Source organism: Solea senegalensis, unplaced genomic scaffold (assembly GCF_019176455.1).
Source record: "Solea senegalensis isolate Sse05_10M unplaced genomic scaffold, IFAPA_SoseM_1 scf7180000015012, whole genome shotgun sequence".
Taxonomy (NCBI): domain Eukaryota; kingdom Metazoa; phylum Chordata; class Actinopteri; order Pleuronectiformes; family Soleidae; genus Solea; species Solea senegalensis.
In genome coordinates, this window is record NW_025321198.1 from 448 (window position 1) to 16611 (window position 16164).

Below are 16164 nucleotides of genomic sequence, written 5' to 3' on the forward strand. Positions count from 1 at the left end.
TAAATATGCTGTCATGGTAAACAAAGTGCACACTCAGTATATTTAAATGAAAACAACCATATATTTATTATGTTAGACAGAGTTCACACTGACACACATACACAAAGATTAAATTACAGAGAAATCAAACATCATTGAGTCTAATGATTTAATTCAGATTTATTCACATTTACATCATTTATGTCTCTTTCATACATCACAGGAAATGTGACAATCACCATGGCAACCAGGTGTTACTGAGGCAGTGACCGCATCATCACGTTTAAAAACTCAGGGAGATTTTTTATTTGTTTTTAAATAAAAAAAAAAGCTTCAGTTACATTAAAGGGATAGTTCAAACAAACACAGGAGCTGCTGCTCCTCTGCTGCCTCCTGTGGTCATTTTGTGTCACTGAGGTCAAAATAAGACATTTGAACTTAGTGATGGAGGATCAACAACTCCTGAAATCACTGATTTTCTCTCTGGACTTTGGCATGGGAGAGTGGGTGTGCTTTACAGACCTCAGTTTCCTGTGTAACAATGAGATAAAGACGTGATCAAGTGACGCAGATATCAAAGACTTAAACTTGTTATGGATAAAATCAGTTTCTCCTTGTCTCAGCAGCAGGGGGCGCCTCTGAACCCTTTAATGTCAGTGTTTATGTAAAACATTTAAGTCACATGACAGGAAGTGATGAAGATCATGAAGAGTCTATAAGACGACACAGTCTGAGTCTTTGTCTCTTCTCCTGCTTTGCTGAGACCCTTGACCTCTGACCTGCAACAACAAACAGTCACACGATCATGTTGAGCATGTTAGCTCAGGAGTTAGCTCGGGTGTTAGCTGAGGAATTGGCTCGGGTGTTAGCTCGGGTGTTGGCTAGGTGATAGCTCGGGTGTTAGCTAGGTGATAGCTTCGGGGTGTGGCTAGGTGTTAGCTAGGTGACTTCGGGTGTTGGCTAGGTGTGCTTCGGTGGTAGCTAGGTGATAGCTTCGGGTGTTAGCTTTAGGTGATAGCTCAGGTGTTGGCTAGGTGGCTTTCGGGTGTTAGCTAGAGTGATGCTTCGGTGTTGGCTAGGTGATGGCAGGTGTTGGCTCGGTGGTAGCTCGGATTTTGGCTTGGGTGTTACCTGTGTTGGTGTCTGCACTGGTCCCTGTTGTTGTTGTTGTTGTTGATGATATTCTTCCTGTTGCAGTTGTCGAGCTAACTCTAGGTCACTGAGTGGTGCTGTAGCGCCGCCCTGCTGCTGTAGAGACACTGCCACCAGGTAATCCTAAAACAATCACACTGTCAGTTGTGACAGACCAGCAGGTGGCGTCACCGTCACATGACCCGTCTCACCTGGTCGATCTGTTTCTGCTGCTCCTGACCACACGGTGGAAGAGTGGAGGTGGGCGGAGCTCGTTGATGACACAGTCTGAAGTCAGAGTCGCAGAAGTTTCCATCGCCCTCGACGTTGTGAAGAGACTCCCACACCAGCGCCCCCTCCTGGAGGAAACCCTGATCTGTCACCAACAGGTACAGGTGACCCTGTTCAAAACAAACTTTATTAACAACAGGTACAGGTGACTGTGAATAAAGTTTGTTTTGAACAGGGAGCTGCAGGGATGTGTCTCTCTCTCTATATTCAATGAATCTTTATTGATCAGGGACAAAGCATTGAGACGTGTGTGAGTGTGTGTCTCCACCTTGTGTTTGATCATGGTACTGAAGTGGTTGTTTCTAAAGAACACAGAGATTTCTCCTTCTTTCGCCGCCATGTTGAGTTCACACAGACCGTGATATGACAACTGAGTCGCTGTCGACTCCAGAAACTGCTCTGCTAACAGACCTGCACACACACACAAAAAGACAGAGAGGTTCACTTTAAGCAATGATTCGTCAAACCCGTGCACAGTGTGTGTGTGTGTGCGTTTTACCTTCACTGACTCGGCTGCTGTCAGTTGAGTGTTTGTATTCGATGATTTTCTCCACCAGCTGATTGTAACTCAGTTTGCCCACAGCAGCGGTCATCTCTGGACTCTGACCACACACAGACAGACAGACACACACACACACACACACATTCAGTCTCAGTGAGGACACTCAGACATTCCCTAACCCTTAAAGGTTAAATGATGTTGTGCCTCATTCACTCACACAGACACACACACACCTGTACACACCTGTGGGTCGACGAGCCAGCCGTGGTACAGTGGAATGTCCAGCAGGTCAAACACGATACACTCAGGTGTGTATTCAAAGTCTGTGACACCACTGAAACCAACATTCACGTCCAAACCTGTGGACAGTTTCGGGAGGACGGCCATGACATCACTCATGTTCTACACACACACACACGCACACACACACGCACATATGCACACTTTTCAGTTGTAATCGACTATTCATCACTGCAGTCTGTGTGTGTGTGTGCGTGCGTGTTTACCTGTTGGAAGTTTAGCTCCATCCCATCAGCTTTCTCTCTGGGTGTGACAGCTAAAACACACTCTCCTACACACATAGACACACACACACAGTTGTTAAATATTGTGAATTACGAGGCAACTTAAATGCACCACAGCTGTGAACTCACCCAGGTGAGTCATCAGGTCTTCAGTGGTGACGACATCAGTCTGAGCAGGAAGTTTCGCCTGAGCACACACACACACAGATTCACTGGATTAATTTAATCTCAAAGTCTCTGTTGTGTTTTTAATCTCTTTCTGTTCTGTGTATGTGCGTGCGTGCGTGCGTGCGTGTGTGTGTGTGTCACCTTCCAACGTAGAAACAGTGTGTTCATGATGGCCAGCAGGGGGCAGGGTCCATTCTCACTCTGCGTGATGATGGGCGTCTTCTTCTCCTTCCAGTTGATCCATTTCACCAGGTAATACACCTGCCCGGCAACAGGAGGCACTGCAGCAGCAGCTCCAGCAGCTGGAGGAGGGGCTGAAGCTGCTGAAGGAGGCGCTGCACGGACAGCGCCACCTGAGGAGATGACTACAGTCACAAACACACTTTTTAATTCAGAAATCTGCAGAATAAAATCTCACCACCAGGGTGCAACTGACATGTCTCACTGTCCTTCACATGGTGGACATCAGTGGACACACAGGCATCCTCAGCCAGAGCAGGGAGGGACAAGGACCTGCTGTCCTCTTCCAGACTGGTGATGAAGACAGAGGGCGAGTCCATACACTCCGCCCCCTGCTCATCTGAACCCGCCCCACCCTCTCCAGACAAACTGTCCTCCGCGTCCACACCTGCAAACACAGGGACACAATATCAGGACACACATCCTGCTGTAGACCTGGGGGTGTGGCCTGACCAATAATCTATACTATAGACATTAGATCAAGGAGGTCAGAGGTCAGTATGAGCTGATGATTTCACCTTCACGGGGTCCGCTGTCAGACAGAGATTCTTCGGCCATTGTGGTCCCGTTCTCTGACGTTGGTGGTGGGGGTGTGGCCTCCTCCTCTTTCAGGACTGTTGTTGGCCGAGGATTGACCTCTGACCCCGGCATGTGTCCCTGCTCTTCCTCTGCATTAGTTCCAGTCCATTCTTTAGAGGCCGTCTCTGTGATGAGAGTGGGCGTGTCTGTAGTGTGTGTGGGCGTGTCTGTGATAAGAGTGGGCTTTTCTGTGTTGAGAGTGGGTGTGTCTGTGGTGAGAGTGGGTGTATCTGTGATGAGAGTGGGCGTGTCTGCCAGCGAGTCTGACATTATCAGCTGATCAGCCATCGATGCTAGAAAAATAACGTGTGGTAACTTCACTATCAACTGTGCAGCGAGGGGGAGGAGTCAGTGTCCAGAGGCTCAAACGTTGATCTGAGAAATGGGCGTGACAGAGGAGGAGGCGGGGCTCCACTGCAGCCTCAACATCGCCACCATGTGACCAGAATCTGTGAGTTCACCACCTGCTGAGGTACGAAAAACAAACGCACATGAGTCCAACACAATGCCGTCTGCAGTGTCCAATCACAGAAGACCTGAGAAACAAACACGACAACAGACATCCTCAAAAGAGACAACTGATGTCCTCTTTAGAGTCAACAGACGTCCTATGAAGAGACAACACACGTCCTCTGAACAGACAACTCACCATATAAAACAACAAATCTGACTTAAATTTGAACAACTATTAAAATAACAACATAATTAACTTAAAACACACACCCGCGCGCGCGCACACATACGCACATAAACAGGAAGTAAGTGAGAGTCGAGGCGGGTCAAAGTTAAAACCTTCGTCTCCTCCTTGAGCTCCACAGCTACTCACCCTAAGCTAACACTGGAGCTAACTGTGCTCCGCGCACACTCACCGATTCCTGCGGGGAACTCGACACTAAAGTCCGGGTTAAAGACTCAACTCGAGTCGTTAAATACGCAGCTTCTCAACGACGGTGCTGACGGTGAACATGTTTTCATCCGCTACCGTTGAAGGCCCCGCCCACCGCGCGCAACACGACGTCATTCCGTCACATCCGCCCAACCGGTTAGCAGTTAGCCACCTAGCAACCGCAGTTAGACCTACTTGACTTGGGCCGCGGTTTAACAAAGTGAACTCAAAGTGACGTCACCGTCAGCACGTCATCATCGGCGTCAGCCTTTTCCGCCACGTCGTTAGAAGACGCCAGGAAAGACGTTGATGAAATAAACAACAGTTTATGCGTCAACAACAGTAAAAACGAATGGTTTTCTGAAGAAATCGAAACCCTTTTCGAAAGAAAAGTGGTTGTTTTTCAGGAGTTCGCGTGTCTTTGACTCCAAAACAAACTTCAAATGAAGAGTAAACACGCAGTTTACCATCCCTCTCTGTCCCTGTGGCCGCCTGTTGCGATACATTTGTCTCTGCTGGGGCGGGCGGTGCACATAAAACCAGCTGAACACATTACATCTCAAGCTGCACGGCTGGTGTTTTATTTTGAAAGGTCAGACAAGAAGAAGTGTGTCTGATGTCGACTGACACTTGATAAGTTTGACTCAATCAGTAAATTAACCACCTGAATGAATTAGCTGATCGTTTCACAGAAAAACAAACAGTGACTCAGCAGAATCGCTTGAAAAAAAACCCATAGATTTAAAAGATATATTTTGACTCTTTAATGTCACTAAAGAAGAGGACAAACATTTTTATTTCTAAAACGTTTATTTATTCTTGTTTGTCACCTGTCGTTGTCTTAACTTCTCAGCACAAACTCCAGGTAAATAATAAATCATTTAGTTTTGCAATCTTCTGAACACGTACAAACATGCTGCAGCACCACCACCAACAGTCACTGTTGCCATGGAAACAGGGCCGGGCCCTCATCGTGTCAACACACCACGCCTCCACTAACAAGAGAGAGAGAGAGAGAGAGCAAGAGAGAGATATCAGAGTCCACTCATAAAAGCCTGTGTGTGTGATGTCATCAGGTTTCCCAGAGTTATCCGCCGTTTGTCCTGTAACTGTCTCACCTGTCTCACTCACCTGTGTTTCAGAGTTTCCCGTCGACTCCCTGACAGAGAACTCTTTACACTGTAAGTTTTTATTTTCTCTACATAGTATGTGAATGTGTCTGTGTGTGAGTGTGTGTGTGTCTGTCTGTGTGAGTGAGTGTGTGTCTGACTGTGTGTGTGTGTATGTGTGAATGTGAGAAACAAGTTCTTCATGTGACATTGACATGTGACAACAAACTGACTTTACAAACTCACTTAACAAACTGACTTTACAAACTGACTTTACAAACTCACTTAACAAACTGACTTTACAAACTGACTTTACAAACTGACTTAACAAACTCACTTTACAAACTCACTTTACAAACTCACTTAACAAACTCACACAAACTGACTTAACAAACTCACACAAACTGACTTAACAAACTGACTTAACAAACTGACTTTACAAACTGACTTTACAAACTCACTTTACAAACTGACTTAACAAACTCACTTTACAAACTGACTCAACAAACTGACTTAACAAACTCACTTAACAAACTCACTTTACAAACTCACTTAACAAACTGACTTAACAAACTCACTGTACAAACTGACTTAACAAACTCACTTTACAAACTCACTTTACAAACTCACTCACAAACTCACAAACTCACTTTAACAAACTGACTTAACAAACTACTTACTTAACAAACTCACTTAACAAACTCACTACAAACTGACTTAACAAACTGACTTAACAACAAACTCACAAACTCACTTTACAAACTCACTTAACAAACTCACTTTACAAACTCACTTAACAAACTCACTTTACAAACTCACTTAACAAACTGACTTACAAACTGACTTTACAAACTGACTTAACAAACTGACTTTACAAACGGACTTTACAAACTGACTTTACAAACTGACTTAACAAACTCACTTTACAAACGGACTTTACAGACTCACTTAACAAACTGAACAAACTGACTTAACAAACTCACTTTACAAACTCACTTTACAAACTGACTTAACAAACTCACTTTACAAATTGACTTTACAAACTCACTTTACAAACTGACTTAACAAACTCACACAAACTGACTTAACAAACTCACTTCACAAACTGACTTAACAAACTCACTTTACAAACTGACTTAACAAACTCACTTTACAAACTGACTTAACAAACTCACTCAAACTTACAAACTCACTTAACAAACTGACTTAACAAACTCACTGAAACTCACTTTACAAACTCACTTAACAAACTCACTTTACAAACTGACTTACTCACTTAACAAACTCGACTTTACAAAACAAACTCACTTTACAAACTCACTTAAACTCACTTAACAAACTCACTTCACTTAACAAACTCACTTTACAAACTCACTTTACAAACTCACTTAACAAACTCACTTTACAAACTGACTTAACAAACTCACTTTACAAACTGACTTAACAAACTGACTTAACAAACTCACTTTACAAACTCACTTAAACTACAAACTGACTTAACAAACTCACTTTACAAACTGACAACAAACTCACTTTACAAACTGACTTAACAAACTCACTTAACAAACTCACTTTACAAACTCACTTAACAAACTGACTTAACAAACTGACTTAACAAACTCACTTTACAAACTGAACAAACTGACTTAACAAACTCACTTTACAAACTCACTTTACAAACTCACTTTACAAACTCACTTTACAAACTGACTTAACAAACTGACTTAACAAACTCACATTACAAACTGGCGTAACAAACTGACTTAACAAACTCACTTTACAAACTCAAACAAACTCACTTACAAACAAACAAACTCACTTTACAAACTCACTTACAAACTCACTTTACAAACTCCACTTAACAAACTCACTTTACAAACTCACTTTACAAACAAACTCACTTTACAAACTGACTTAACAAACTGACTTAACAAACTCACTTTACAAACTCACTTCACACTTTTAGTCGAATGGCTGCAGCGGCTTACGGCTCTTCACTTCAGTGCTCTTTCCTTCTTCTTTATATGCACTAACTGTACTGCAGTTACTGTGAGTGTAATGTGCAATAACTGTACTGCGAACACCCAATACACTCGCTAGTCGCTTCTGGATATCGGGAGTAAACAACAGATATCTGTTTCAAGTAACTTTCAAAACCATCCAGGTTTTTCCTAACCAGAAACCCTGGATGACTAACCAGGTCCACACACTCCTCAGGGCTCACAACGCTGCCTTCAGGTCAGGGGATAGAGCACTGTACAGTGCTGCTCAAGCTGACCTGAGGAGAGGAATTAAGAGAGCTAAAGCGGACTATAGGTTGTGTATAGAGTCCCATCTGTCCAGCAACAACACACAGGAGGTATGGTGGGGAATACAGGATATCACCAACTACAGAGGTTGTGAGGCACCAACAGCAGACCGGAGTGTGACACTGGCGGAGGAGCTTAACAGCTTCTTTGCTCGGTTTGAAACATCTCAGCAGCTCTCATCTGCCCATGCCTTCAACACAATAATCCCTGACAGACTCACCGGTAAACTGGTCACACTCCAACCGACCCCAGACTGTGAGCATCGGCTCCCCGCAGGGCTGTGTGCTGAGCCCCCTCCTGTACTGCCTCTACACTCACGACTCTAGCCCGGCCCACAATAGCAACACGATCATCAAGTTTGCGGACAACACTATGGTGGTCGGACTCATCTCCAGAGGTGACAAGGCTGCCTACAGAGAGGAGGTCCTGAAGCTCAGAGAACAACCTCTCTCTGAACACCAAGAAAACCTGAGAGATCATCATCGACTCCAGGAAGCACAGTGCCGACACAGCCCCCCTCTACATCAACAACGAACAGGTGGAGAGGGTCCACACCTTTAGATTCCTTAGCGTCTTCATCTCTGCTGACACCTCCTGGTCGGACCATGTCACTAATCTCATCAAGAAGGCTCAGCAGCACCTACACTTCCTGAGAGTCCTCAGGAAGCATAATCTTAATTCCAACCTGCTGCTGGCCTTCTCCTGTTCATCTATTGAGAGCCTGCTGACCTACTGCAGACAGGGTGAGGCTGCAGAAGATTGTGAAGGCAGCTCAAAAGATCGCTGGCTGCCCTCTCCTATCCCTGATGGACATCTACATCTCCCACTGACTCAATAGAGCCAAGGCAATCAGTAAGGACAGCTCCCACCCTGGCTCTGATCTGTTTGATCTGCTGCCCTCAGGAAGGCGTTACAGATGCATTAAGTCTCGTACAAACAGATTGAGAAATAGTTTCTTCCCCAAAGCAATAACCATCCTGAACAGCCATATGCAACTTCATAAATCTGTTTATCCAGACCACCATGTGCAATATGTGATATTTATTTATATATTTATATATATATACCTCCCAAACTAGTGCACTTTACCTTAACTGTAGGAGCCTAAAAGCATTTTGTTGATGTTTAAGTTGTTAAATTACACAGTTCATTGATTATTACGTAATTAAAATATTTACAGTAATCAAAAGGGTAAACATACGATTCTTTAGATTTAAAGTATGTAAATATTCATTTGTAATTGATTGGACTGTATTAGAACTTGTTTAGATCTTTTAACGATCCCACACGAAGGGAGTTTAGGGACGTTACCAAGAGGTAATTAAGGCATTCGGACAAGCAGAGACAGTAGAGCCACACAGTTTTTTTTACCTTTCTCTCTCTCACTCTTTTTCTCTATCTCTCCTTTTCTGTATGTTCAATTAAATTAAATTAAATTCAATGTTATTTGTATAGCGCCAAATCATAACATACACTAGTACCGCGCGCGGTTCTGAATGGGTTCAAGCCGACCCGCGCGAGTCGCCGTGTGCCACGGCTCCCCGCGCGCCTCGCGCTCTCACCCGTTCATTCACCGCGCGCGGTACTAGTTATTTTCATTACTAGTTATTTTCAGTACTAGTTATTTTCAGCAGCGTCCCCGCACATGTCGATCCAAATTTCGGGGGGGATCGGCAACGTATGGCAAAGTTATAGGGCACTTCCTGTTTAAAATGGCCGACTTCCTGTTCGGTCAAATGCGCGTCCGTAAACGTGTTCAGGGAAGTTCCCTTGTCTTACATATCTAGTTTTGTGCAGATCGGACAATCTTAGAGTTTACTTCCTGTTTCGGGCATTCCACTTCCTGTTGGGAGGTCATCTTTTGCAGACATGCTCAGGACAGGTCCCTGGTGTGACATATAAGGTTTCGTGCAAATTGGACAACGTACGGCAAAGTTAGCGGGCACTTCCTGTTTAAAATGGCCAACTTCCTGTTCGTCTCTGGAAACATGTTCAGGGAAGGTCCCGTAACTCACATATCTAGTTTTGTGTCAATCGGACAATGTAAGACTTTACTTCCTGTTTCGGGCGTTCCACTTCCTGTAGGGAGGTGACCTTTTACGGACATGTTGAGGAAGGGTCTGGGGTCCCACATACTAAGTTTCAAGTGGATACAACAATCCCTGTTGGAGCAGCATCAAAAACTATAAATGTAATTCTGTCTGCTGTCACCAGGGGGCGCTGTATTTGAAAATGAATATTTTCATATAGACGTGTTCAGGGCCGGACTGTCATCAATCCCAGCAACTTTGGTTCAGATCGGACCAGGATTGGCAAAGTTGTAACAGTTTGTTTTTTTAGAATTTTCTACCACCACCAGGAGGCGCTGTTTTCAAAATGTACCGTTTCAGCAACACAGTCGTCTTCAGCAACTAACCATCATCAACTATAGCAAGTTTGGTTGGGATCAGACCTTCCATCGCAAAGTTATAAGAGTTTCATTGTCTGTTGTGAAAAATTATTATTATCTCCAATTTTGGCGCCCCCTATCTCGTACGCCATACAATATTTTAAAAAGCTTTTGATAACTTTTGATGCTCAACTCGTCCACATGAATCTCACCAAGTTTGAAGGTGATCGCACAAAAGCTCTAGGAGGAGATAATTGAAATACAAGCTGTCATATTGTCTGCTGTCACCAGGGGGCGCTGTTTTCGAAATTGAATATTTTCATATAGACGTCTTTAGGGCCGGACTGTCATCAATCCTAGCAAGTTTGGTTCAGATTGGACCAGGATTTGCGAAGTTGTAGCAGTTTGATTTTTTGTCCCAAAAATCCGACTTTGCGTCGTTGCCATGGCAACACCGTTAAACGATTTGTCGTCATATTGATCACGCATCATCTACCATGTGTTTTGACTGTTGTCACCAATTTTGAGTGCGGTACGACTATCTGTGTAAAAGTTATTCCCGAAATCGTAAAAAAACTTTTTTTTGGTGTATTTTCTTTCACCACAAGGAGGCGCTGTTTTCAAACTTCACCGTTTTTTCATAGACGTCTTCAGCCATGGCCCATCATCAATGGTAGCAAGTTTGGTTCGGATCGGACCTTCCATCGCAAAGTTATAAGAGTTTTGTTTTTCTGATGCGAAACATCAGAATCATCACGAACTTTGCCGCCCCCTATCTCGCGCGCCATGCGACATTTGAAAAAACTTTTGATACCGTGAGCTCCTCAACTGGTCCACAGGGACCTCACCAAGTTTGAAGGTGATCGCACGAAAACTCTAGGAGGAGTTAGTTCAAATACCATTGCTGCGAATTCGCCAAAATCGCCAAAAAATCGCCAGTCAACCCAAGATGGCGGACTTCCTGTTGGGTTTGGATCATGGTCATAATGTAATTTTTTCTTCATCCTGACCCACTACACATGTGTACCGAATTTCGTGCATGTGCGATATTTGTGTTGGTCATGGTGAATTTGGACAGGTGGCGCCGCACTTATTGGCCCCTCCCACATTCAATTTTCAACGCACATTCCCCGAACCTTTTTCAGACGTAAATTTACACCACGATTGATGTCTGTGAGTTTTGGGGTATGGGAAAGGCCTCAAAAATGCGATTCATTTGGGGGAATAATAATAATAATAATAATAATAATAATAATAATCCTTCCAGTTTCAATAGGGTTCTTGCAACCTTGTTGCTCGAACCCTAATAATAATAATAATCCTTCCAGTTTCAATAGGGTTCTTGCAACCTTGTTGCTCGAACCCTAATAATAATAATAATCCTTCCAGTTTCAATAGGGTTCTTGCAACCTTGTTGCTCGAACCCTAATAAAAAGTCATAATCAAATCCTGAGTGTGAGAGAGTGAATGTGCGTGTACCACAGGAAAATCTCCCAACAGTCTAGGTCTATAGCAGCATAACTAAGAGATGGTCCAGGTTTCCCTGAACCAGCTCTAACTATAAGCTTTATCAAAAAGGAAAGTTTTAAGTTTAACTTTAAATACAGAGAGAGGCTCCACCTACGTACGTGAGGAGTAGAATTTTAAATTGAATTCTAAACTGTACGGGGAGCCAGTGTAGAGAAGCTAACACTGGAGTTATGTGGTCTCTCTTTCTAGTTCCTGTCAGAAGTTGTGCATTTGAATGAACTGAAGGGTTCTAACAGACTTGTTGGAACGTCCTGATAATAAGGAGTTACAGTAATCTAATCTAGATCAACAAAAGCATGAACTAGTTTTTCAGCATCCTGTAAAGACAGAATGTTTCGTATAATGTTTCCTGGTCAAAAGTAACTCCAAGGTTCCTCACAGTGGAACTGGAAGCCATGGTGATATCACCTAAAGTGACAATGTGATCAGAAAGTTTTTCTCTGAGGTGTTTATGGCCGAGTATAAAAGTTTAAAAGTAGAAAGTTACAGGTCATCCAGGACTTAATGTCTCTGAGACATTCCTGGAGTTGAACAACCTGATTCATTTCATCCAGCCTCATTGATAAATATAGCTGTGTGTCATCTGCATAACAATGAAAGTGTATGTTGTGCTTTCTAATAATGTTCCCTAGAGGAAGCATACAGTGGGTACGGAAAGTATTCAGACCCCTTTAAATTTTTCACTCTTTGTTTCATTGCAGCCATTTTCTAAAATCAAAAAAGTTAATTTTATTTCTCATTAATGTACACTCAGCACCCCATCTTGACAGAAAAAGAAAAAGTCATAAGTATTCAGACCCTTTGCTCACAGAGTTGTTCCGAAGCCACGCCTTCGTTATTTTAGCTGTGTGCTTAGGGTCATTGTCTTGTTGGAAGGTAAACCTTCGGCCCAGTCTGAGATCCTGAGCACTCTGGAAGAGGTTTTCTTCCAGGATATCTCTGTACTTGGCCTCATTCATCTTTCCTTCAATTGCAACCAGTCGTCTTGTCCCTGCAGCTGAAAAACACCCCCATAGCATGATGCTGCCACCACCATGTTTCACTGTTGGGATAGTATTGGGCAGGTGATGAGCAGTGCTTGGTTTTCTCCACACATACCGCTTAGAATTAACGCCAAAAAGTTCGATCTTGGTCTCATCAGACCAGAGAATCTTATTTCTCATTGTCTGGGAGTCCTTCATGTGTTTTTTGGCAAACTCTATGCAGACTTTCATATGTCTTGCACTGTGGAGAGGCTTCTGTGGGGCCACTCTGCCATAAAGCCCCAACTGGTGGAGGGCTGCAGTGATAGTGGACTTCGTGGAACTTTCTCCCATCTCCCTACTGCATCTCTGGAGCTCATCCACAGTGATCTTTGGGTTCTTCTTTACCTCTCTCACCAAGTCTCTTCTCCCACGATTGCTCAGTTTGGCTGGATGGCCAGGTCTAGGAAGAGTTCTGATCGTCCCAAACGTCTTCTATTTAAGGATTATGGAGGCCACTGTGCTCTTAGGAACCTTGAGTGCTGCAGATTTTTTTTTGTAACCTTGGCCTGATCTGTGTCTTGCCACAATTCTGTCTCTGAGCTCCTTGTGCAGTTCCTTCGACCTCATGATTCTCATTTGCTCTGACATGCACTGTGAGCTGTAAGGTCTTATATAGACAGGTGTGTGCCTTTCCTAATCAAGTTCAATCAGTTTAATTAAACACAGCTAGACTCCAATGAAGGAGCAGAACCATCTCAAGGAGGATCAGAAGAAATGGACAGCATGTGAGTTAAATATGAGTGTCACAGCAAAGGGTCTGAATACTTATGACCATGTGATGTTTCAGTTTTTCTTTTATAATACATTTGCAAAAATTTCTACATTTCTGTCGAGATGGGGTGCTGAGTGTACATTAATGAGAAATAAAATGATGATTTTAGCAAATGGCTGCAATGAAACAAAGAGTGAGAAATTTAAAGGGGTCTGAATACTTTCCGTACCCACTGTATATAAGGTAAAAAGTATAGGGCCAAGCACTGAGCCTTGTGGAACTCCACAATTAACTTTTGTTTATAGTGAGGTTTTATCATTAACATGAACAAACTAGAATCTATCAGATAAGTATGATTTAAACCAGCAGAGGGCAGCACCTGTGATCCCAAGAGTCTGCTCCAATCTCTGCAGTAGAATATCATGATCAATGGTGTCAAATGCAGCACTAAGATCTAACAGGACAAGTAAAGAAACTAGACCATTATCTGAGTTACTAACTTTAACTAGTACTGTTTCTGTGCTATGGTTTAATCTAAAACCTGACTGAAAATCTTCAAACAGGCCATTAATGCGCAAATATTCACATCATTGACTAGCAACTGCCTTTTCTAAGATTTTAGAAACAAAGGGAAGATTAGATATAGGTCGGTAATTAGCTATAATATCTGGGTCAAGGGTCGCTTTTTTGAGAAGGGGTTTAATAACTGCTATTTTAAACGTTTGGGGTACATATCCAGTTAATAAGGTTAGATTAATTTGAGTTAATATAGAGCTGTTAATTAAAGCAAACACATCTTTAAACAGTTTGGTCGGGATAGGATCTAACTGACAGGTTGATGGCTTTGATAATGAAACTAATGATGTTAACTCTGTATATTGATTTTTATTACTTTGAAAGTGGAAAAGATTTTGTTTTGTATCACCTTTTTTGACGAAAAGTAAAGAATTTAACTTTACAAGTGGTCTCCTGGAGTTTGTGGATTTGGAAGAGGACGAGAGGGATGATAGAGTGTCAAGCCTTTAAATTGTAATTAAACGGCAAATAAACTGTAAATAAACAGCAAAAAGGCAAATGAACTGTAAATAAACTGCAACAAGGCAAATAAACTGTAAATAAACTGCAAATGAACTGCAAATAAACTCCAAAAAGGCAATTAAACCGTAAATAAACTGCAATTAAACTATAAATAAATGGCAAATAAACTGTAAATAAACTGCAAATAAATGTAAGAATCATGATTATCATTTTTAGCCTCCTGTTTTAGCCCCGCCAACCAGTCTGAGCTTGACTGTTAATAAATTGCAAATAAACTACAATAAAACTGTAATTAAACACAAATAAACTGCAAATAAGCTGTAAATAAACTACAATTATACTGTAAATAAACTGTAATTAAACGGCAAATGAACTGCAAATAAATTGCAATTAAACAGCAAATTAACTGTAAATAAACTGTAAATAAACTGCTATTAAAGTGCAAATAAATTGCAATTAAACTGCAAAAAAGGCAAATAATCTGTAAATAAACTGAACAAAGGCAAATAATCGGCAAATGAACTGCAATAAAACTGCAATAAACGGCAAATAAACTGTAAATAACGGCAATTAAAATGTAAATTAACTGTGAATAAACTGCAAATAATTTGCAATTAAATGGCATATAAACTGCAAAAAAGCAAATAAACTGTAAATAAACTGCAAATGAACTGCAATAAAACTGCAATTAAACTGCAAATAAACTGTAAATAAACTGTTTGACAGACAAATACATCAGCTCCTCCAACAGGATGATGACTGACACTGCTGGTCACATGACGGTTAACTCTGCTCATCAACCAGGTCCAGAAATCTTCTGTTTTATTCATTTATGATTTCATGAATTTAAAAAATGTGTTTATGTTGCATTTTGTGTAGCAGGAAACTGTGTGACATCACTTGCTGAGGAGAAACCAGGAAGTGAATTGTAAATAATTCTATTCTTCATCGTCTTCAGAGGAAGAAGAGGAGGACACAGGGAATCGGCGGACAAAAAACACTGTTGCCCTGGCAGCAGGTAAGAGGAACAGAGACTTAGGCTGTTTGTCAATAACCAAATACGCAAAGATGTACTCGCATATTGGAAGTACTCAAGTATAAGTACATATATGTATATACATATATATATATATATATATATATATATATATATATATATATATATATATGTACATATATATGTATACATATATATGTACATATATATGTATACATATATATGTATATATATATATACATATATATATAAATAAATAATAAACTGCAATGAAACTGTAAATAAACTGCACATAGATGGCAAATAAACTATAAATAGACAAGTAGTAAATTAACTGCAATAAAACTGTAATTAAACACAAATAAACTGTAAATAAACTTCAATTAAGCTGTAAATAAACTACAATTATACTGTAAACAAACTGCAAAAAGGCAAATAAACTGCAAATGAACTGCAATAAAACTGCAATTAAACTATAAATAAATGGCAAATAAACTGTAAATAAACTGCAAATAAATGTAAGAATCATGATTATCATTTTTTATCTCCTGTTTTAGCCCCGCCCACCAGTCTGAGCTTGACACGGCCGCAGAAGAAGAAGAAGGTTCTGGTGGCGCCGGCGCTCAGTGTCTCTCTCGGTAAGAACCTGAGTTGTGGACCTGCTGAACTTCTGTACTTCAGAGATCGTTAATGTTGTTGTGAGTTGTGGACCTGCTGAGATTCTGTACTTCAGAGATCGTTAATGTTGTTATGAG

At 41.6% G+C, this 16164-nt stretch overlaps 1 protein-coding gene and 1 long non-coding RNA gene across 7 annotated transcripts; one reads left to right on the plus strand and one right to left on the minus strand.

Moving 5' to 3' along the window:
* Nucleotides 1–421: 421 nt before the first annotated feature.
* LOC122761803 (ubiquitin carboxyl-terminal hydrolase MINDY-1-like) lies at nucleotides 422–4783 on the minus strand. Of its 6 annotated transcripts, none has more exons than XM_044017039.1 (12): nucleotides 4768–4783; nucleotides 3354–3881; nucleotides 3017–3223; nucleotides 2737–2948; nucleotides 2557–2614; nucleotides 2410–2474; nucleotides 2147–2305; nucleotides 1901–2003; nucleotides 1670–1812; nucleotides 1323–1511; nucleotides 1111–1254; nucleotides 422–758 (listed from the first exon to the last, which is right to left on the minus strand). In XM_044017039.1, exons 2-12 carry the CDS (start codon nucleotides 3700–3702, stop codon nucleotides 693–695), a joined length of 1695 nt encoding a protein of 564 aa, XP_043872974.1. In that variant the 5' UTR covers nucleotides 3703–3881; nucleotides 4768–4783; the 3' UTR covers nucleotides 422–692. The 6 variants fall into 6 exon arrangements, with proteins under 6 accessions (XP_043872974.1, XP_043872973.1, XP_043872976.1 ...); XM_044017038.1 differs by lacking the exon at nucleotides 4768–4783 and adding an exon at nucleotides 4284–4428 and having other exon boundaries at nucleotides 3354–3878; XM_044017041.1 differs by lacking the exon at nucleotides 4768–4783 and adding an exon at nucleotides 4284–4428 and having other exon boundaries at nucleotides 3032–3223.
* Nucleotides 4784–5350: 567 nt separating this feature from the next.
* Nucleotides 5351–15400, plus strand: LOC122761802. The gene is made up of 3 exons (XR_006358625.1): nucleotides 5351–5481; nucleotides 15139–15216; nucleotides 15371–15400. It is a non-coding gene; the product is annotated as an uncharacterized LOC122761802 (long non-coding RNA).
* The last annotated feature ends 764 nt before the right edge of the window (nucleotides 15401–16164 follow it).

Coding starts and splice junctions, on each gene's coding strand:
- LOC122761803 (XM_044017039.1), bottom strand. CDS start 3,702: ATGGCTGATCAGCTGATAATGTCAGACTCGCTGGCAGACACGCCCACT. Junction 2,615..2,736: donor CACTGTTTCTACGTTGGAAG/GTGACACACACA, acceptor GTGTGTGCTCAG/GCGAAACTTCCTGCTCAGAC. Junction 1,255..1,322: donor AGCAGAAACAGATCGACCAG/GTGAGACGGGTC, acceptor TGATTGTTTTAG/GATTACCTGGTGGCAGTGTC.